Genomic DNA, 22,319 nt, shown 5'->3' on the forward strand with positions numbered 1-22,319 from the left:
CTCTTCCCCATAAATGTAAAGTCAGACATTAATGCTGACGTTTTAAATAAGTCTGGAACCTTAGCCTACTTTTTTTTAGAAATTAACTTTAATAATGACGTTTGACATCCCTTCACTGATGCTTAAATAAAAATAAAGAAACTTTAATCTGTTTAATTGAGAAGCAAAGAAAAAGTGCAAGAAAACAAAAACTAAATGTGATTTTTTTTAAATTACAAATAAACAAAAACAAATCATTTACTTGTTGGCGTGTTATTGAATCGCCCAGTTTTTGTTTTATGTAGCACTTTAATGTGCGAGGGTGAGGCACTCCGATTTATTTTTTATTCAACAAAAAAGAAGTGAAATAATATTTAGTCTTTGTCACAACTTATTTTGAAAATCATCACTTGGCATCGTTTAGCCACACGGGGGCAGAGAAGCACCACAACATCCACTAACTTTCAAATGTGCCCATGCTTTTACTGTTGGAGTTTAAATACTCTAAAAAATGTTAAAAATCCTCTCTGTCTGAAGTTAAATCAGAAATTTCTCTTATTTGAATGAAATGAACTATGATTATTGCCATTTTAATTAAAGGATAGGTCAGCTATTTATTTACTAAGCTCTTTAAGAGCAGATTGGGAAAGTCCAGACAATTATGTCATGACTTTAGTGACCGCTGAGAGATTAAATGACACATTTGAGGTAATTGGAGTTACACCTGTAGATGTGTTTTAAGACCACACCTGGATCTGTCATGGAGGGTGCAGGAATGGGAGTAGGACCGAAGTGCAGACAGGAGAACGGAATGTCCATGAGCCATGGTTTTGTTAAGTAAGTCCAAAAATACTTACAAAAACTGGAAATGCAGAATATGTGACCAAGTGTTTCAAATCCTGGTCCTCAAGACACACCGCCTTACTTGTTTTATAGTCATCTCCCTGCTTCAAGCATTCATAATTTCAACTGATGACTGAATAACAGGCTTTTGTGGAACTGCAATCATCTGAATCAGGTGTCTTAAATCAGGGAAACATGTAAAACATGGATCGCAGCAAGTCTTGAGTTCCAGGTTTGAGAAACACTGAGCAACAGTGGCTTGGAACCAGTGACAAGCAATGAGTCCAGGAGGCAGATACACAGAGTCAGAGAGAAACTGACTGCAGCCGAGAAGGTAGCGAGTGGGACTAGATGAAGACTAGAAAAAGAGTAAATAGCAAAGGGACTGTCCAACAATCACATCACTCAAGAAGAATATATGATAATCCTGGTTCTTTGTCACAACACTCAAGAAGAATATACGGTAATCCTGGTTCTTTGTCACACCACTCAAAAAGAATATATGGTAATCCTGGTTCTTTGTCTCACAGATGAAAGCTTTTTGTTTCCAAAATGTACAGATAGACCCCAGAACAAAAGCCAAAGACCTTGTAAAGATGCTGCTTTCAAGGGTCATTGTCACAGTAAAATGTGCCTTGAACAGACATGAGCTGAAAGCCATTAATAAAAAAAAAAAAAAAAACACAAAAAGCTATAACGACCATCATCACATTTGAATAAAAAAGGGGAACACTTGTAGACCTGGGAAGACCATGTCAGCTGTGAAGTATGGAGGTGGCCTCATTTTGTTTTGCTGCCAGAAGAACTGGTGAACTTTCTAGAATAGATGGCACATTGATGAAAGGACATTATGAAGCAATATCCAAAGACATCAATCAGGGAGTTAAAACTTAGAAAAAAGTTGTCTTCTAAATGAACAGTAACCTCAAGCATACAGTGGTTACTAAATTCTACATAAACTCTTAAAATGATCATATAGCTTATGTCTAAAAGCTGCAAGATCAAAAACTGATGTGGGTTATTTTGCTAGCTGCCTGGTCAAATGTGGACAACAGGGTTGGATTTCAGGTGTGATCTCATGTATACTGGGTCAGACTGTGAACCATAACATAGATCTATGTCACAAATGTTACACTAGTCTATTTACAGCACCTTTAATAGCAAAGAGTCAGATTTACGTAGCAAAATGTATTTCACTGTAACATAAATAGTCAGTTCTATTTATTTCTCTTTAGTTATGATAAAAACATTATGTCAAAGTGTACATTAGTGCATTTGTACTATTCCCTGATTAAATTGGTGTTTTACCTGTTTAATACCCAGTAATATAACACATATTGCATTTTTGACAATTAAAAATTAATAGCAAATGTTTTTATATCTTTTCTTGGAATGGAAAGTAGTGGGTAATATAAAGTAATTTTTGAGGAGGAGGAAACAACAGCTGGATTGCTCCAGCGAAATGAAGTTAGCCGAACACAATACAATAGAGGCGTAGCAGCAAGAAAGTAAAGAAGAATACACAAGGCAGTGCAGACAGAGGAGCAACTGAATGCCTAAAACTAAAATTAGCTACGAAAGTAAATGTCAAGATGCATGAAAGCTTTTGTAATTATTCGCAGGCTGGGTGAGGGCAGAAAGCAAAGAGAACGGAAACAGACCAGAGAGCAGAAACAGGAAATGTGACAAGAGCTATTAAAGACAAAACCAAAATGATTGTTATCAAAACCCAAAGCAATAAACAAACTAAGACAAAGACTAGGCTCACTAACCAGGGAGAAATTTACTGTAAGTGACATCACAAAAAAATGAGACACAGAAAGCAGAACCTACTAAACTCTGACAGATACATTTGCTAAACATTTAGCTTTTCTATTTCTCAGCCTGAGGGAAGAACACTGGTGCCAATTTATTTGTTACCTGCTGTCTGCTCTCCTATACAGGAGCTTATCGATGCATCATGCACTGATAAAATAATTGACATTAAACCTAGGATATTCTCTCTATTTGACAGTTATGAATACTGTTAAAGTATTCATAATATTTAAATCACCAATGACTCCTTATATTTAAGGTATGTATATTGCACAGAAATACATTGATCTTGTTTTGTGAACCTAACAGCACGCAACAAAACAGAAGAACTTTTCTTTTATATCACACATATACAAGCTTCTCTTTCCAAAATCCTTCAATAAGAAAATACTAAATATTGTTGTTTCTACTGTCACCACATGCTTGCTCATTGTAGTAGATCACTGCAAAGTCGACCCAGTGTGGCCTTCTTCAAATAGACTCCGGCTGACCAAATTGTCATTATAAAATATGCTAGACTGAACTGGGACATTAATCTGATCAGTCAAATTGGTATGAAATTATGGTATTTTTCTTTATAATCATATAATTTCTTTATAAATGAAATTGATCGGGTTTTTCTTGTATAGTTCCTTGATATGACAATAATTTTGAAGTGCTTTATAAATAACCAGAATAGTATTCAGTTGGGCAACATTAACGTTTGGGCACAATGAACATTTAAAGTTTCGAGACGAGCATTGGAGACAGTGACCCAATAGATCACAGTGGAGTAATATAAAGCCAGTGCTGCTAAAAATTCTAACTTGAACCATAAAATTTGATGCTGCGTTGGTTTAAGGACCCAGAACATAATTCCCGAAGGTGATTATATTAAGAGAAAACACCAAATAGTGTTCTCTCTTTAGTCATAATGAAAGATAAAATAAAATAAACTCTTCTAATAATCTAATCCATCAGTTGTCTCCATCATGCTAAACAGGAAGAACTCTTGCTCTCTTACTTTTTTATTTATTTTTTCATTACAATACTTCTAGCACAGTTGCTGTAGAAAATAGTGAGCATTTCTTTCTAATTGTGATGGATAGAACCTTGATTTTTTTTTTTCTAGGGAAACTTGTTTCCATATTTAAATTGCCTATTTGATCACATCTACAGGTTCCACTGTATTATTTGCCTACTTCTGTTACTTTTTTATTTCTCCTTCTTCTCCAGATTTTTTGATTTGTAATAAGTCAGGATTCAAAAAGCTTTTTTCTACAAGCTTCGCTTCAGTTTGACATCAATGAACAATAAAATCCTCTTGAAAAACTTCACACTTCCTGTAGGGCTAAATGTGTGTGTCTTTTGTGAATCTATAAGTGCGCACAAGCGAGAAAGCACACACAGAGAGAGAGAGAGAGAGTCTCAGTGTGTCATTAACCAGACTGCTGAGTTTAATTCAGACTTCACAGATTTGAGCCAAACTCCAGACGGATAAAGAAACACTCAGAATGGGTATTCAGGTCATGTTCGTTGTCCTTTTCATGTTTTTAGCCACAGTGGAATCTCAAAAAGGTAAGCACCCACCAATCCTGCAACCATATTTTTACTATGAAGTTGAAATATTTTCATTTATTTGTCTGGAGGTTGAACAAATATATATTTCAGCTCTAAATATACTTTTTGCCACATGCAAATCCTTTAGCGTTTTTGATCGATCGCAGTTTTAACAGAAATAGATGTAAACATTATGGACTTAAATAACTACAGAGTTATTGATTAATTGTGTTTGTGGTTGAAGGAGGAGTCTCATTCTGGAGAAACAAAGTTACTCTGACCTGTCCACAAAACGGAACATGGATCAATAAAATGGACGCTAAAACTCTTTTAGAACCTGGTGTAACTTATGAATTCAACTACAAAGGCCAGGCCCAATATTATTGTGAATATGATAATGAAGAGGAGAAGATAAAGTACGACTTCTTCGTAAAAGGGAAGGGTGAGTAAAACCAGATTTAATTTTAAGGCTTTTATGCTCATACAGACCTAACTGTTATTTGACGGGTAACTTTTCTTCTCCAGCCTGTGATAACTGCTTTGAGGTGGATGGACTCCTGTTCATGCTGGTGATTCTCGTGGATGTGATCGGGACTGCAGTGGTGATGAGGATAATCTACGTTTGCACCAAGAGGAAACATCCAAATGCGCCGCTTCAACCCCCAAGAAGTAGGAATGAACTTAAGATCTTATCCCAATTTCTGGCCCTTGAGCCCAAGTACTCATAAAATCCTTGGAATTAATTCATATTTATTGTCTTTATTTCTTTAAGCACGTAGAACCCGGCCTCAAGCGGACCAATCTTCTGCCTATGAGGTGGGTATTGTCAGGAACCGTATTACAAAAAGTCTGTTTTGTCTGGAATTTTTCTCTTCTTGTTGAACTAAAAGAAGCATCGTTGTAGTAATATGTTGTGGTCTAATCAAATCCTCTCCTCCAATCTAAAGCTTTTTTTGGATAAGAAAAAAATTATATATTTTTGTATATATTTTCATTGCGCCCACAGCATCAAAAGGGTTGTTATTGTTATATCATGTTGTGAGAAATACACTTTGTTGTCCGGTGGTGGATGATGGATGAGAGAATTTTCATTAACTCTCTTACTTATTGCAGATGTAATTTAAAGTTACATATACAATCAAAAGAACCATTTATTTAGCTGAACCGTTTTCTTAAAGGCATAGTTTTTTGTTTTGAAAAAAAACAGGATTATGCAAAGTGTGCTTATTAGGAAAATCCTTCCATTTAGAAGAAAGCAAATTATTAATAAAATGGAAAATGTATGATAAATGAGCTGAGTCAGCACCAAGCTCAAAGATTTTACATGCAGAAGCAATTATTTCTATTAACACCAACTTGTTTTGAATTAAACTATGATATATGAAACAAATAATACTTAGTTGCAGCATAACAATGTCAGTCTTTTTGTGAGAAGCCATTATTAAAAATGCCTTTAACCCTTCAATAATTTATTATTGAGCACATTATAAAAATCCGGTTTGGTCTGAGTATGTGTGTTTGTTTGTTCTATTCAAGTTTCCATTTCTGTATTGGGTGATTTGTGAACAGTTAATTACTTCATTTTAATCATCTATTTCTTGTTTGTTTTTAACTGTAATTTATTGTTTTATTTGCACATTGCAAGAGATCCATTTTAAAACTTTTGGTTTTGGATTATGTCTCGGCAGTCACTGAACCCCAACACTCAATCGGAAACTTACTCCACTGTGGTGCACAGAATGGGGTAGACGTCCATCATCAGGAAGGTCAGAAGAAGGCAAACATTTATAAACTGATGAAATTACCAGACCTTGTAACTTCATTAAAACTGAACTTTGTAAAATTAGTTTATAATGATTAGCAATTATTTGTTTGTTCTAATGTTAAATTGCAGCTGTTCAAAAATTGTGCCGCAAATGAGTGGTGGAATTTTCAAAAGCAGGACTGAAAGTAAAAATATACAATTTCTTCATGAATATGCAATTTATCATATGTATTTCTGTAGTTAGTTTTCAGTATGTTTATGTTTTATTTTGTTTTTATTAAACTAAAAAAACATTCATTGAGAGTAAGATAGTATTTTATAGTGTCAGGGTAATGGCACACATAATTAGTTATTGAGAAACCCCTTAAAAATGTTTATAATGAAGAGCTCCACTCTCAACCTTGGATTATTTTTATATTTTCATGTACTGCAATGTTATTTCATATGCAGAAGACATTTATTTATGTAAAAAAAAAATTTGGGGAAATTTTAAAAAGATGTTTCCTGTAATCCCTGTGAACAACAAAAAACAAATAAAATACAGCTCCTTAATGTACAGTTGGTCAAACCTGTTACTCACAAAAATAGGACCAAACATAAAATTATTCGAATAAAATAATTATCCAAAGATGAAGAAATAAGATGTAAGACTCCTAGGATAATTTTGGAATCTGTTCATTTCAGAGCTAATAAAACTATTATTATTAGTGTAAAATTATGAGATCTATTTCTGATAAATGATGGAATGTGTGTTCTGAAGGCAAACTTGAACTAATCAAAAATGATTTAGTGGGATGCAATAGACAAATCAGATAGAAGAGTCATTTTGCAGACATCTTCTTTTCAATGCTGTGAAACAAAAGCTGTAAGCGTGGTACAGAGGAATCCTTCAAAGAAAATTACTTTCTTTTATTTAGGATGATGTTTAAACTGTTTGATTGAAATATTATTTTCCTTTTTATTTTGACTTTGAATTGCAACTCAGTATATTTTTTACTTTATAGCCATGTAACAACTGTAGATTTTTACATATCCTTTTATAGCTTGACGATATCACTGCTTGAATTCTATGTAAAAGTAATAAATTAGCATATTTACTGTAATATCAGTCTTTATCTACTTTTCCGTTTTTCTGTATGAAGTTGGTTATTCTGCTTTTGTCTCTTAGAAATAAAGAATTATTTGTTTTTTATTGAAAGACGGAAGTATTTTTGTTGAGTTAAACCACTAGGTGGCAGACGTGAATTAAAGGATACACCGATAAGCTTTATTTATATATTTTATGAGGATTTGGAGATTACAGCTGCACACTAACTTGCACAAACTCTTCCAAAAACTTAACTGCCAATTTTATATATTATATAAATTATATTTTCTAATGTTTTATTTTTTGCAAAGGCAATAGGAGTATATTTGAAATTTATTTTATTCAGAAAAATGGAAAAAAACAAACAAACAAACAAACAGAAAAACATTGGTAAAATACATCTGTTTGTTGCATTTTAGGTAGAGGATTTGAAGTTAGCCACTTAGTGGGTGAGATATGCCTCTAAATAGTCTGCTTATCTAGAGTGAGGTTGATAAAATGAAAAAAACATGTAAATATTTTAACTTTGAAAAATCTTCTGGCTGAACATGATTTCCAGATAAACATAATGCAGCAGACTTGAGGTGTAGCAACAAGAAAACAACTCGACGACTCAAACAAATGGTACAAAGGAGCAAACAAAATTATATCAATAGATGGCACACTTAAGAACAGGAAGAGACGATTTAACAACACAAGATTTTAACATAAAGGAATTTCTTATATTCATATGTTTCTGACATATATGATAAACTTAGTGCAATTATTTTACAGGAAATGGACTACAACAAAACATGAGTTTTTCTCTGCACACAGTACATCAGGTAGACTTTGTTTTACGGTTTGTGAATTCATCTTGAAAAAAAGGAAACACTTCCTGTGTGCATGAGTGTGTATGTGTGAGAGTGGATCTTCACTAGAGACAGTGTTAGGGAGAGAACCATCAGCTCCATTTTGAATTGTTCAGGCTTTCTGAAAAGACAGTTTCATATGAAACATATCTTTTTAGGGAGTTTTACCAATTCCATCTAAACCTAAAAAACATTCAAAATCAGACAATAAGAATTATTTAGGATGGCTGTTCAGGCTGTGTTCATTGTCATCTTCATGTTTGCGACCTCCGTGAAGGCTGAAACAGGTAAATATGGCACAATTTTATCTGATGTTGGTTTACACTGTTGGAGCATTTCAATCTCTTTCAACTGAAGACTAAAGCAGATATTGTCTCTTGACATACTATTTGTTAGCATCAACTCCATTTCCTGTGTTAATGTTCTTGGCTGCTTAAAACCCTGTGCTTACAAATTTACTATTTATTGACAGAATCTGATAATATTGTTTTTTTTTTTTTCAATTATAAGGTTTTGATTGGAACTCTTTTGAGTACAGTTCTATAAAATGATCATTTAAAGAAACAGAAAAAATCTGACGTGTAAATATTTGTATGAGAGCCTACTTCAGCTGTGATAACTTTCTGGTTCTGTGTGAGAAGTACTAAGAGGATAAAAGCTTTCGTCTATTATAAGGTTGTAAACTAAAACATATGCAAAAGTAAGTAACTTTATAACTGTACAACTGCTTAAAGGAGGAGCAACATTCTGGAGAAAGAAAGTCACACTAACCTGTCCTGGAAATGAAGATGTAACCTGGTTCAAGGGAAACCTGGATAAACCTGAAGAATCCAAACAATCTCCAAACAATGTCTCATTTACATTCACATATGAACGCCAAGTCCAATACAGATGCCAATACACGATAAATAAAAATGAAAAAGTTAATTATTATTTCTATGTCAAAGGAAAAGGTAAGTAAAAACATCTTTTCATTTTTGCCACCTGTGTTAATTAAAGGACTAACTCATGAGCCATTGCTACTTTTTCTCCATCAGCCTGTGATAAATGCTTTGAACTGGATCCAAAGTTCTTTCTGACAATCATTGTTGTGGATGTAATTGGGACCGTTGTTGTGATGATGATAATCTACAAGTGCTACAAGAAGAAAAGCTCAGATGGACAAACCCCCTCTACTAAACGTAAGGCTCTGCTTGTGTAATGCATGTCTCTTTATTAAAGTAGAAAAATTAAAAATGATTTCATTGAATCTCTTTATGTCCTCCAGCGACTCCAAGAGCTGGTCACCGGGCTCCACATGGTCCATCTGCTGAGTATGAGGTAAGTATTGTCAAAAACATTTCGCTTAATAATTTCTTATTATGTTACACTAATTTTATTATAGCGCTTGACTTTAAATTGTACATGCAGTGATATTTTATTATAAATATTATAAATTAAACAACCATATCCAAATAAGATGATTCAATCTTGTGAAACATTTTTGTCATCAGTTTGACAAAAAGAAAATAACATTTTGTTCATCACAGAGTCCCTAACATGGTGGTCACTTCAGGAGGGAAATGTTTATCTGATCCAAAAGACAGAAAATAGGAGAAAAAAAATTCTTTCCAAATTAATGCATATATGAGTGTTCTTTGTTATTTAAGATGATGTAAAGTATTTATATGTTCTTAGCAGACAAATCAATCAAATCTATACTCAGATCCTACACAAAAAATGTGGATTATTGTACTATCAGAAACTGTCCAAGCCACAAACTCATTTTTGAAAGATTCTAGTAAAGCACCTTAATATGGCATCAATTTTGCATCAGCTGGTCATTTAACAGCAAACCACACACAAGACTGCAAGACTCCTGTACAATCAAAAGACTGTCGTCAATTCTTACATGCTCAATTAGAAACCAGATCATTGTTATACGAGCACAGCTGGCCCAAAGTATAAAACACGCCAAACTGCAAAAATCACTATTACTATTACCTGAGAGTACTTGACTTCTGACAAAGACAACATATTATAAAACATTATAAATGCAGCCAAGTTCAATCAAACAAATCTACTTACATCAGAATGTACATATGACTTTTAACTACAGCCTTCATACAAGTGTTTATTTGATTAATAATATCAAGTAACTCATTAGATTCTATCATCCAGTGAATATATGGAATTTATTTCAAACTCACTAGTTAACTAAAAATGTTGTGTTAAATGTAAGCTGGGCAAGCAATTGAGAACGGCAAATTTAAAAGAAATATAAATAATGCTGGAGAGCGTTTTGGTCTAAACTCTGCTTGGGCCCCCAAACACAGTTCTGATTTGGGTCCCACATACTCCTATTGTAAGATTTATCACTTGCTCACTCAACTACTTCAAAATGTATCTTATGTACGGCATGGGCTTCAGTTCCAACATCAGAAAAGTTTATTTGATTTAACTCGTCACAACTGGATTATCTGTTGAATGTAGTGTTAAATGGCTAAGATGAATGGTTTGGCTTCATATTACATATTTTAGAAATGATTCACATTTAAAACATAAATACGTTCCAAGCAAGTTTACCAATGTAACTAGAAGCTGCTGTCTTCCACTGTAGTCTGGAAATAGGAAAATGGAAACACATAGCCAGATAAAGGTTGTAGATGTGTGATTTTGGACACACAAGGCATTTGATACAGTCAGCTGCTTGGTGGTACAGAAGAAACTAAGCAATCACAATCTGCCTGTCAGAGCAAAAAAATTACTGCTTCTCTTCTATAAATATGGGATAGAATACTATCTCTATCTCTGTAACTCTGTCTAGTGTCACGGAGATGTAAATAAAACAGTGGCAATGTATTTCACAATAACTAGAAAACAGAAGTCTGTCCCTCCCATATATGTACAACATTGTCAAAGAATATAGGGTTTATTTTGAATCCAACATTTATGTTCAAAAATCGTATTGATATATATATTTTTTGTACTTTAAAATATAGTTTGATTTAGGTGCATTTGAAATACACTGAATTACAATGTTCACTGCAAAAGTATATTAGGAAGCTGTTTCTTAGATTAATTACTTGGGGTGTAACAAAACCTAAAACTCACGAGATGAGGCATGAAAAAGATTTTATGAAAACAAGACGGAAAGAGATTTTTATATTACTTTAAAGACAACGTCCAAGACCAAATTTTGCTTTAAAATAATCTCCATTTTTGCCTCAAATTCAACCATCTGATTTTTCATGTTTTGATTTGTTTTCTTTTCTTCAAACCTCAGGACAGTTTTCACACTATGAATGGTCTGCTGTATGAGATTTCCCAGTTGTTATTGACAGAGTGGAGTGTGATTGTTCCATAGCTTAACATACCATTAGGCGTTTATCCAGCGTTTGTTATGGTGATGCTTTCTGCCTCCTTTTGCATTGAAAACAGCTGGAATACTAACATATTATCCATGTCTTGTTTGTCATTGTTGCATTTATGATTCCAACTGGAAATCCAACATGCAGCCATACAAATGATTTAAATATTAGTTTGCATATCTTCCATTCAAACTTCTTCATTCAAAGCCATAGTGACTATCACTGGCAAGTGCTTTTGAGATGGAATTTATCTCAACAAGAAATATTGTGAGATCTTGAATGGTGAGATCTTGTTACTGTAATTAATTACTGTATTTTGAGTTCTTCAGAACAAAATGAGATAACAATAAAACCTCTAAAATCTTTGTACAACCAAGCCATAAAAGCGGTAGATAAAAAGTCACTGAGATACCATCACTGTAAAATCTTAGTAAGATATAAAACTTTAACAATTTAATTACGCATTCTAATGGGAGGCTTGTTTTCAAATTATGATTACTGCTCCACCACTGAAACCCAAGTGTTTTTCAGAATCTGCACACACAACCTTCTTAATCCAAGGCATTTAAGAATTGAATAAACTCCAAAAAAGTTTAAAACTCTCTGCTGACCTGAGGACTTTTCTCATGTTAGGAAAGTGCTATTAGAAAACTAGCAGAGCCAGAACTGAAAATAAAACTGTAATTACACAATTTAGCACCGTCTTTATTGTGATAATTTTACGACTTGGACAGTGATTGTTAATAGGGTGTGTGTGATAATTGAATGTATGTTGTATGATTTTAGATTGATTTTATTAACTTACGTGCTCAGGGATAGCAGAAAGAAGCTATTTTAAGCTAAATCTGGTGCACAGTACCATTGCCTTCCTGCGCTATTCCGTTCGATTCAATTCTCGCTAAGCGCAGACCAAAGTGCTAGTTTATGGGGGAATTTTTCTGCCATAATTTGAAAGCACACATTTTAGCATCTTTCATTAATGTTTTTGTTGTACATCGTCTCCGTCAGATTAATACATTTATTTTGAAAATTACTGTGATCAAACCATGTTACAAAATGTTTTCTGTTTTTTTACAGACACTCAACCCAAACACTCGATCACAGGACACCTACTCTACTGTTGTGAACAGTGGTATGGTGCACAGGACTGGATAGAGACGTCTCGCATCTCCTCTATAATTCTAAAACTCCTTACATACATCCTCACAGATTTTAATTTTGCTTTATTTCAAATTCCAAATTTATCAAAAGTATAGCGTCATACTGAAAAGCAGAAATGTGGAGTCCTTGTATATTACGCCAGCTTGAAATCATTTTTTATGGTTTCAAAACAAACGCGACCTTAAAACATTAAAACAAAAGCAATAAACATTGTTGGTAGTTGACACAAACCATTTCATTCTACTTGTTTATTAAAACAGTTTATACAGTATAAGTGAAAGAATAATTTATGGCAGGTGGGTTAAAAACTAAGTTAATATGTTATACAGTAATGATTTTAAAAAGTACATCTTTAGTTCTATGTATCTGGGAGTTTTATCAGGGATTTTTTCTATTAATTTACATTCGGTTTATTTACATGGCACAACTCATGTCTCAAGGAAATTTACAAAGACAAAAACAGCTCGAGATAAATGTAAAATATGTTTCAAACTAGCAAAGAACAGAAAGTTCATATATTGTATGTAAACTTTAGAAAGTACGAAGGTGAACTGGTTTAATTTTTACCACTAATTAGAACCTTCATTGTTACCAATTAAGGGCATCTTGCCGCTCTATATTATACATATTATGCTTTGAATATTCAAACTTTTTATTAGCTTTAATAACATGTATGATCAAACTCAAACAGTTATTTGCTGTATTGTTTTTTCTAACTGTATTTGTGCTTTTACTAATGTTTATATTACACAAGCAGCAAATTTTGTCAGCTGTTTTATTTCATTCTCTTTTTTCTTTTTCTTTTTTTTCTCTGTATTAAGTGTCTCTAATTGAAATAAACATGGCTAAACCTCTTCTCAGTTTTCTTTCTGTGTACGGTTAGAAATGATACTGCAGTGGCTCAACAGATAAACCGTGTGATTCATGAGGCGGATTCAAATCCGCATGTCATATCCGCAGTACACCACCTAAAGAACACAATAACCACCAGTGTCTCTTCGTTTCTCTTCATGTCGCATGTAAGACAGACGGAATGGAAACATTCAACAAGTCTCTGTATATTTCACATTATCAGAGATAGGATGGAAAGGTTGTGTCACATGATGTTTTCTGTTTGTTCTTCCCAGCAGTGACAGAGAGCAGTTATACTAAATGGAAATGAAAGCATGAAATGTGATGCAATAGTTCTCTGAAATGTAGATTTTTATTGATCACTACATTTATTGTAAAGCAGCTCATTTTGTATTGCTTTGTGGAAACACTCCACCTCTTACTGCTCAGTTATCTTCATTTACATCTGCTGCTTTTTGTGTGACAATGTAGAAATCTAAACGATGGTTTACTCTGTGACATGGTGTCAAGTCAAACCGCTCCCACACACAGACCTACATCTGCTCATCTGCCTGTGTCACAGAACATCCGTGCACCAGTGAAGATTCTCGTGTTCAAAGTATATGAGTGTGTGTGTGTGTGCGTGCAAGTGTGTGTGTGTGTGTGGGGGGGGGGGGGGGGGGGGGGGGGGGGGGGTGTGTGTGTGTTTGTGTGCATGCTTTCAGGTAGAAGTTGGTTCGGTATGAGTGCGTGTGGGGGATGATCAGGGTTTGGTTTACTCAGCTCAGCTGTATGAAGCCTTCTCTCACTTCCGGTTAAATGTAAAGAAAAAAAAGATGCATTTGTTACCAGGCTGGAAGCTGACATGCTTTATTTTATCCTCCTCATTTTATCCTGATGATTTTCCTCCTTCAGGAGTTCCAGACTACTGAACTAAACCTATAATGACGTTAATTTATCTTTTTCAGAAGCTTCTTCTGAAATCAGCTAGTTGGTAAAGCCCTCTCCTCAGTTTCCTGTCCTTGCTGTGGTAGTACAGTCTGCTTATTAGCATTTACTATTGTTCTTATATTAATACATGTTGTATATCTCCCTTATTTCTCTAAATGTAAACCCAAAACCTAAACAAGGCTTTCTGATCAGATGCCATTAATCTTTTTTCATAAAAATGTTTTTGTGGGTCTAGTTACTTTTATTCATCAGTAGTGAAACAGGAAGAAGGGGAAGACATGTAATAGATAGCACAGGATTCAAACTGTTGAAAAGTAAGTTGAGGACTATAACCAAATGTACATGGTGCACCTGTTCTGGCACTGAATCATATGTCTTAAAGTTATTTAAAATATACAAGTAGTAATTCTCTAATTGTTTTGTGATCATGGTATCTTAAAAATGTAAACTTTAAAACACACTGAACAATGCTGGAAAGCATTTAGAAGTTTGAACAATTCAATTAGCATCAATTTGAACATAACTCCATTAAGAGTCTTTATTGTTTGGGTTCAAACATGTTCAAAAGGAAAGATCGGTTGTGACTCACCATTTTTTCCACAGTTAATCAAAGTTAGAAGAAAATTATTATAAATTACAAGAATCTTCATGAGAACACAGTGAACATTTAAGAAAAACAACACCAAAATGTTCATAGTTTGAAACACTATATGGTTTAATACACCATATATGTAGATAAAAGGAATAGATTCAACAATTTGCAGTTTGTTTCTTCAATTTACAATGAAAAAAATGTCCTTATTGGGGGATGGGGTGAGGGGGATTTGGAAGCAGACGGATCAGGGATAATGTTTTGGAAAAGTCTCAATTAAAAAAAAAAAAAGCTTTGACAATTTTAAGAATATTTTCAGTCCATCATACAAGAACTGGATGATTTCAGCCCGTCAGTAAACCTTCCACAACATGACAAACCACCTAAACTGATAAGCAGTGAGAGAATAGCATTAATTGAAAAAGCTACAATGATCTATACAAATATGTAAGAACTGTCATCTATCACAGGAACTGTTATGGAAAATGGAAAAGAAAATCCCCCTGATGACAAGGTCAAAACTGAACTTTGTGTTCCACATGCAAAACACAAAGTTTTACAGAAAACTAATCCTGCACATCACCCTGACCATCCCTACAATGAAACATGGTTGTGGCCCTTAAAGCAGCTCAGAGTTTATATAAAGAAGGATAGAAGTAAATAAAGGTCAGTGCTAAAATCCACAGGTGGTTCATATCGAATCTGACAAAACTTGAGCAAATGATTTAGTTTCTGGCTGGTGGAGACATACCAAAATACACTTGCAGCTAAAACCCCAGGATAAGATAATTTTACAAAGTACGGACTCAACAAGGCTGAAAACAAATACACATTTTTTTATTTGTAATTTTCCTTCCACAATCATTTATTATTTTTGTTGATCTTTCATGAGGAAACCAAAATGAAAAGACAAAGCATTATAAAACAAGCAATAAAACAAGAATAGATAATGTAATTTAAATAAGCCTGTTTAAAACTTGCAGTCTAATAATAAACAACTGAAGTATGTTTAAAACAAAGCAATAATAGTACACTTTATTTGACCAGCAAGAAATATTTACCTAATTTCAAATGTTACTATTCACCAACTTTTTTATTTTTGAAACATGAATGTAACTTAACCCTCTCAAGCTCTAATTACTTGAAAAGACTGGATAATTTATTGCAAATCTGCACCTGTCTGGAGAGGGTTAAGAAGTTTTTCATCAGTAACAAAAATCAACTTGGAACTAAATATTTTACATTAGCTGACATACTGAGTTCGTCAAAGGGGCCAGAAAGAGACCCATGTTCAAAGCATCATAAATGACAAATAGAAATCATTTTAAAGACAATGCCAAACACAGCAAATTACATCAGTACAACACGTAAAACACTGTCCTGATGGAGACTCAGGAAGCAGTGCTGGATGTTTCCTCCAGTAGAAGTTTGCTTGAAGTCGAGAGTTAGCATAGACCTCCATTCTACTTTCTGTTGAGTACATCATATTCATCTCTTCCTTTCTTGTACTTCAGTGGCTGAAACAGTAATGGCCACAGTGAATTTAGGGGTAGCAATGATAGGCAGATAATTACAGGGTTTTTTTCAAGCGCTTTGGGACATTTCTCTAATCAGAATTGCAGTTCTCATAGCTGTTAGCTCAACCGCTGCAGCATTTAGTCATTTGTGTTCACAGAAATAGTTTGTCGTCCATTCAAAGAAATTGCATGTTTTTGCACATCCATTAATTGTCTACATACACTCATTTTGCACTTTCTCAAGTGCATATGTTATCTCTGTCAAAGCCAACTATAGTCCCCTATAACTGGATGCTTAGGCCAGCTCCTCTGGAGAAACAGAGACAATGTGGAGGCATCCAACTAGATGCCAAAGTCTGCTCTCAAAGAGGAGGAGCAGCAGTTCACATCACACATTTTTGACTTGTGCCACCTTTAAAGGAGAGCACAGACCCCCTGTGAAAGAACTCGTTTGGGCTGATTGTATCTGCAATCTCACTGTTTCTGTTACTACCTGGAGTATACGCCGTAACTGAATTGTGAAGCATCAATTCAGTGTCTTGTACTCAGTTAACAAAATACAATAATGCTAGATTTCAAATGGATATGCAAATAATCTCAGGTATTGTTATGAGGTATTGTTACCAGGATCAGGTAGTTTTGCATTGGAAAATGAAAGATGAGATGTCATAATGTTGATATTTGCCAGTCTTGTTCACAAACATAGTGTCTGACTTTTCATTTTATTGATAATACTTTCATTGACACAAATACTTACTTTACAGGAATGTATTATCCATTTTTAGCAAGTGTCAAACATTTGCAGGTTATCAACTCGGTTTTGCACTTTGTACTAATTGTTTTGAGAAATGCACCAAAAGCACCTGAAAAATACTGTAAAAAATGAAGAAAAAACTCACCTGGTAGCTGGGGTCACTGGGCGCACTGGGCACTTCATTATGAATCAGATTTTGTTTGTCAGACCCTGAGGAGGAAAATTATAATAGTGATCAAACATTACAAAGAAGTTTTAATCTGATTAAACTTAAAGTTCTAATGCAAGCGGGTAGGCTGATTTCAACAGACACTGGATTCTGTGACTACTTGGTGTCCCAGATACATATTATAGTAGGTGATCCATACAATATGAGTTTTATGATTCTGTGGGGTGGGTGACAATTAACTGTACCTTAAACTGTTTGACTTCTGCTAAACTTACATAAATGGTGGTGTTCTGTTTCTACATGGCTGTTATAGCATCTATTTTAAATGTCTTTTTTTTTCAGTCAAAACAATTTTGTGTTCAAAAAGGTAAACAAAAAAGAAAGTTTCTGTTTAGCCCAATAGTCACAATTGCAAGTCCTGAAAGTGTCATATCTAATTAACATCTGTTGCATAAAAATGTGCTGAAACCAAAATTTATTGACTAGAGGACAAAATGCCAGAAGAAGAAAAAAACTAGTTCTTTATGTTTTTATATGACTTGAAGCTTTTTCAGTCTTATTGTGCTATAGTAATACGTTTGTGGGTCATTCTCTGCAAATTGGTGTAAATGACATGTATAAATGACCCAAAGCACCTGCTCATTCCAACATCAGCCTGCAAGCTGTTGTTGGAATGAGCTTGCAATGGGCTGTTACGTTGGTATATAACGTAACAGAGTCTGAATCTTGTACCACTAAAGAATGCTTTTTCTCAAAGACAGTTTCATTAAGAATTAATAGAACCTAACTGTTTTAACCTTGCACAAGTAAGTGCAAGGTTAAAACAGTTAACCTTGACCCTCAGAGAAAAAAAGATAGAGAAAAAAAAACTGGATCAGTATCCTGTTTCAGTAATGTGTGTATGGTACTACAAATGGAAAATAAAAGACTTTTAGGTAGAGTTTTACTTTTCTTGGTGGATTTAACTTGACCAGCCCGAGCTTGAGAAGCAAGGAGATAGACAGCTACTCCAACCACAACAGTAGCCACAACGTCTCCTACTGCCAGGCCCACAATAGAGGAGACATCAAGTTCTACACAGTTGTCGCACGCTGAAAATAAGCAAAGTAATCTCTTAAACAGTGGTATCTTCACCGGTTTTCCAAGCATGATAAAATGTAAATTATATATGGATATAAAATTGCACATTCTTATATATAAAATCACTTTCATCCCACAAAAAACTTTGGGAGAAACACTTTATGTAGAACTTACTCCGAAATTTTACGTAGATTTTTGAGTTTTCACTACACTTGTATTCTCCAGATTTATCGTCACGGTAATCCAACATAAATTCTCGCTGACTCTTGCCCTTTTCTTCAACCTCAGTATTGCCATTACAAGTCAGCTTGATTCCATCTGCAGTCTCCTGAACTTTTATCTCATTATCTGCTGTTTAACAGAAGAAACTTTCAGTTAAACACAAGCTTTGGTCAATCAGTATTTGTAGAAATGTTTTTAGATGCACATGATTTTAAAATAATTTTGGATTTTTACACGTAATTATGTTCTTACCTCCTGTAGCCTGATCAAAGCTAACTGCTGAAAGACAAAGATGAAAACAAACATGAATAAATATTGAATGAACCTGACCAATTACATATCACAATAATAATAAAAAACTCAACAAGAATGTAAATCTCCACTAAAAACAAAAACGCAATCTGGTCTTTTTTATGGTCCTGTATTTTAAATATTTTAGGCAACAAAGAGATAGTTGTAATAAAGACCTTGCTGTTGAAAGTGCAAAAAATAGTTCTAAACTAAACTAAGTAAAAACTTCAAGGTATACAAATTGTACATATGCATCTCATGCTTTTAATATACCTTCCATTGGAGCTCAACTAATGGTATTAAAAAAGAAATGACCACCCCAGACTAATCTGACACAGATATTTATCAGACAAATACTCAAGCGAAATGTTATTGTAAGTTTGCTCACATAATTAAAATTTATATCCAGTTAGAGAATACACAAAAAAGGGATTTACTGATCAAACAATAGTCATTATGTACAAGGATATAAAAAAAAAAAAAAAACATACAAATATCTTTTACAACAATTATCCATTAAAATTCTTAAACAGGTAGAACAAGCTAAAACAGTGACATGAGACCAAAAAATTATTTTTGTTGTTAATGCAACTACATTTTTGGGTACTGTTACAAAATGTCCTTTTTCTACTACAGCTCAAGTATGGCGGTGGCACTATTATGGTGTGAGGAATTTTCTTCACACGACCTGAAAAATTGCTAGCAATTATAAATTAAATTACTTGCGTAAAGGATAAAAGAAGAATTCTTGAGTGTTCCAGAGACTCTAAATTTTAGGAGGCGAGAAAGGGGCATTTGTGTGGTTCCCAAATGCCCGATACATATAAACTCAGCAAGCAGAGGTAGTTCATGAAGGTAGATGAGAATTTTGTTATTATTATTAAAGCCAGGTTTGTACTGATTAGCTGAAATCTTCTGAAGATGGAAAATATTAGGTACAGTAGAAAAGTTTCCAATGTCAAAACATGTGATTTGAGAAAATTTAACATAACTGACTGCAGTCATAATTTTGTGGCTGCAGTCTGCCAGCAGGGAGAATTATTCAGACCTATTTTAATTGGGCAGGATTTTTAGAGTCAATTGGCTACAACTGGGGTCAGGACTACAATCAATTAAAATAGGGTGTCATAAAAAGTCCTCATAATTATTTTCATCCATCCATCCATTTTCTAATCACCCTTCTCCCTAATGGGGTTGGGAGGTGCTGGTGCCTATCTCCAGCTGCGTTCTGACTGAGTGGCGGGGTTCACCCTGGACAGGTCACCAGTCTGTCACAGGGCAACACAGAGACAAGCAGTTCAACCATACACACACACACTCATACCTAGGGAGAATTTGGAAAGACTAGTAAACCTAACAGTCATGTTTTTTGGACTGTGGGAGGAAGCCGGAGAACCCGGAGAGAACCCACGCATGCACAGGGAGAACATGCAAACTCCATGCAGAAAGACCCCGGGCCGGGAATCGAACCCAGGACCTTCTTGATGCAAGGCAACAGTGTTACCAACTGTGCCACTGTGCAGCACCCTCATGATTAGTTTTTAAAAATAAACATTATATTTAAGAGGTGAGTATTTTTATGGACATTTTTTCACACTTGTAAGACAGTACTTAGCGACAGAGTCTGTGAAGAAGTACACAGATATATGAAATTGATTGGCTACAGGGTATGAAAGGGAATAAGAATAGATCAAAATAGCTTGTTTTTGATTTGGCTATAAGAGTTAATAAGCTGATCCACAATCTTTTCCACACACCATTCCTGTTGTTTATTTGAGTAATATGATTTTTAAAAACTTTATCAAATGTGATAACTATTTATCGAATGATATGAGTCCTAAAATATTACTTATTAATTGCATTGAGTTTGCATATAAAACCACTATAATTATGACAAATTCAAGACTTATTTCTCCTTCTGAGTTAGAGTGGTGACTATTATAATTAATATTATGTACATAAAGTATACAAGCAGAACAAGAAAGCATTACATAGAACATTATATACATAGTTTTCTCTTCCTTTGAGAGATAGCTGCCTCATTTTCTATCAATGACAAACTTTTCGATTGAGGAAAAAATATTTTATGGTTTTAACAATTTTGAGGTTAACTGTGTGGTCGAATGTGTCTTACTGATTTTAGATGATCAGAAAGAAGTACTTGAGACAGATTGCAATAAAGACTGCGATAAATTGCGGTCACAACTTCTTACTCTAATCAACAATGTTAGGTGTTATTTTGGTTCATTAAGAGTAAAAACAATAAGAAAAACATACCTGCCAGAAGAGAAAGAAGCAGCAGCTGATATTTCATTGTGTTGTACCTGCTGGCTGCTTTTCTAAAGAGAGAAGGAAACACAGAGGCATCAGCGAGCGCATTTCAGAAACCTGGAAGGCTGCCATTTTCTGACTCTCGTCGACCATTTTATTTTGCTTAACTTAACGACTAGCAGAAAATTAAGAACTTATTGCTGCTGCTGTCAGATTAATATTTCATTTGATCCACCGTTCCAGGCCTTAGTTTGCTTTAGAGTTAGATGGGTTTAGACAAAGATAAATTAATAGAAGTAATAAATCAACACACTTTTGGAGTTTTAACAGAAGTACTCAAAACATGAGATAAATATAAAATGTAATTCTGACACAAATTGAAACAAAAATACTAACCTTGATCTAATGAAGTGCTGGGTCTCTGCTGAAAGATTTAGTTTCTGCCTTAAGTCAGAACGTCTCCGTTTGCCTGTTTGAGAGGGAGAAGGAAGTCACTGTGATTGGTTTGTCAGCTTCATCAGGCTTTGTTGATTTTATCAGAAACACTCCATCATTTCTGCATGCATTTGCCGTCAAAATCAGCTCATGAAACACTGGAAAAGGTTTTGTGGCAAGTAATATTGGCACTATTTAGCAGATTGTCCTGGTTGTTGCTGTTATTTGAATAAAATCATAATTAAGGAATTGCTAATTCATTCCAAAATCCACTTGAGGCTTATATTTATGAGATATAATAAATCTAAGTCTTGCAAGTACTTGTTTTATCCTCCACAATTATAAATATTATTTTCTTAACAATTTGATAAACTAAACAAAAAAAGATACTAACTTGCTAATTGCAGCACAGTTACTTGGAACAATAAGTCTCTACATATGGTGAAACAAAGAATCTAACACAGTCACACAGTTTATATGAATATTTCAAATCCCCTGCATATTGCGAGTGTTTCCCTCATCAATGACAGTCTACCTCCCTGTTCAAAACTGGAGCTCTAGCAGACACATAAAGAGAGCAAATGTACGCTCCCACAACATGATTCTGCTTCCTTTTTGTAAAAGAAACCACAGCAACCTGTGACCCAAGAGCTAACACCTGGCACATACACAAACATTGTGTGTCTTTCTAAACACACAGACTCACGTACACTTACTCCCCCCACCACACACACAATCATCAATATCATCCTCTCTTGCACCTGTGTTAGAAAAACAAAGTGGATCGTTTCATTTTACCAAACAAAACTGACACTT

The 22,319-nt window shown here is 34.3% G+C and overlaps 2 protein-coding genes across 6 annotated transcripts; one reads left to right on the forward strand and one right to left on the reverse strand.

Moving 5' to 3' along the window:
* The first annotated feature begins 4,049 nt into the window (after window positions 1-4,049).
* Window positions 4,050-13,230, forward strand: LOC129358861 (uncharacterized). The gene is made up of 8 exons (XM_055028086.1): window positions 4,050-4,194; window positions 4,421-4,618; window positions 4,702-4,845; window positions 4,949-5,023; window positions 8,614-8,832; window positions 8,917-9,060; window positions 9,147-9,199; window positions 12,307-13,230. The coding sequence occupies exons 1-8, from the start codon at window positions 4,131-4,133 to the stop codon at window positions 12,382-12,384; spliced, it is 975 nt and encodes a 324-aa protein (XP_054884061.1). The 5' UTR covers window positions 4,050-4,130; the 3' UTR covers window positions 12,385-13,230.
* A 1,609-nt stretch (window positions 13,231-14,839) lies between these two features.
* On the reverse strand, window positions 14,840-22,051 carry LOC129358711 (T-cell surface glycoprotein CD3 delta chain-like). 5 transcript variants are annotated; one of them, XM_055027800.1, is made up of 8 exons: window positions 21,898-22,051; window positions 21,465-21,537; window positions 21,075-21,136; window positions 18,759-18,785; window positions 18,459-18,635; window positions 18,152-18,295; window positions 17,181-17,245; window positions 14,840-16,281 (listed from the first exon to the last, which is right to left on the reverse strand). In XM_055027800.1, the coding sequence occupies exons 3-8, from the start codon at window positions 21,109-21,111 to the stop codon at window positions 16,228-16,230; spliced, it is 504 nt and encodes a 167-aa protein (XP_054883775.1). In that variant the 5' UTR covers window positions 21,112-21,136; window positions 21,465-21,537; window positions 21,898-22,051; the 3' UTR covers window positions 14,840-16,227. The 5 variants fall into 5 exon arrangements, with proteins under 5 accessions (XP_054883775.1, XP_054883778.1, XP_054883777.1 ...); XM_055027803.1 differs by lacking the exon at window positions 21,898-22,051 and having other exon boundaries at window positions 18,459-18,632; window positions 18,759-18,782; window positions 21,465-21,844; XM_055027802.1 differs by lacking the exon at window positions 21,898-22,051 and having other exon boundaries at window positions 18,759-18,782; window positions 21,465-21,844.
* Between the last annotated feature and the right edge of the window lie 268 nt (window positions 22,052-22,319).

The sequence above is a fragment of the Poeciliopsis prolifica genome, unplaced genomic scaffold (assembly GCF_027474105.1).
Source record: "Poeciliopsis prolifica strain line A6 unplaced genomic scaffold, Auburn_PproV2 SCAFFOLD004, whole genome shotgun sequence".
NCBI lineage: Eukaryota > Metazoa > Chordata > Actinopteri > Cyprinodontiformes > Poeciliidae > Poeciliopsis > Poeciliopsis prolifica.

Excerpts from the sequence above, each read along its gene's own strand:
- LOC129358861 (XM_055028086.1), top strand. The coding sequence starts at position 4,131 with ATGGGTATTCAGGTCATGTTCGTTGTCCTTTTCATGTTTTTAGCCACA. Across the intron at positions 4,846-4,948 it reads GCCGCTTCAACCCCCAAGAA|CACGTAGAACCCGGCCTCAA; the intron begins GTAGGAATGAAC and ends TATTTCTTTAAG. Across the intron at positions 9,061-9,146 it reads ACAAACCCCCTCTACTAAAC|CGACTCCAAGAGCTGGTCAC; the intron begins GTAAGGCTCTGC and ends TATGTCCTCCAG.
- LOC129358711 (XM_055027800.1), bottom strand. The coding sequence starts at position 21,111 with ATGAAATATCAGCTGCTGCTTCTTTCTCTTCTGGCAG. Across the intron at positions 18,296-18,458 it reads AATCTACGTAAAATTTCGGA|CGTGCGACAACTGTGTAGAA; the intron begins GTAAGTTCTACA and ends GCTTATTTTCAG. Across the intron at positions 16,282-17,180 it reads CCAGTGACCCCAGCTACCAG|CCACTGAAGTACAAGAAAGG; the intron begins GTGAGTTTTTTC and ends TTACTGTTTCAG.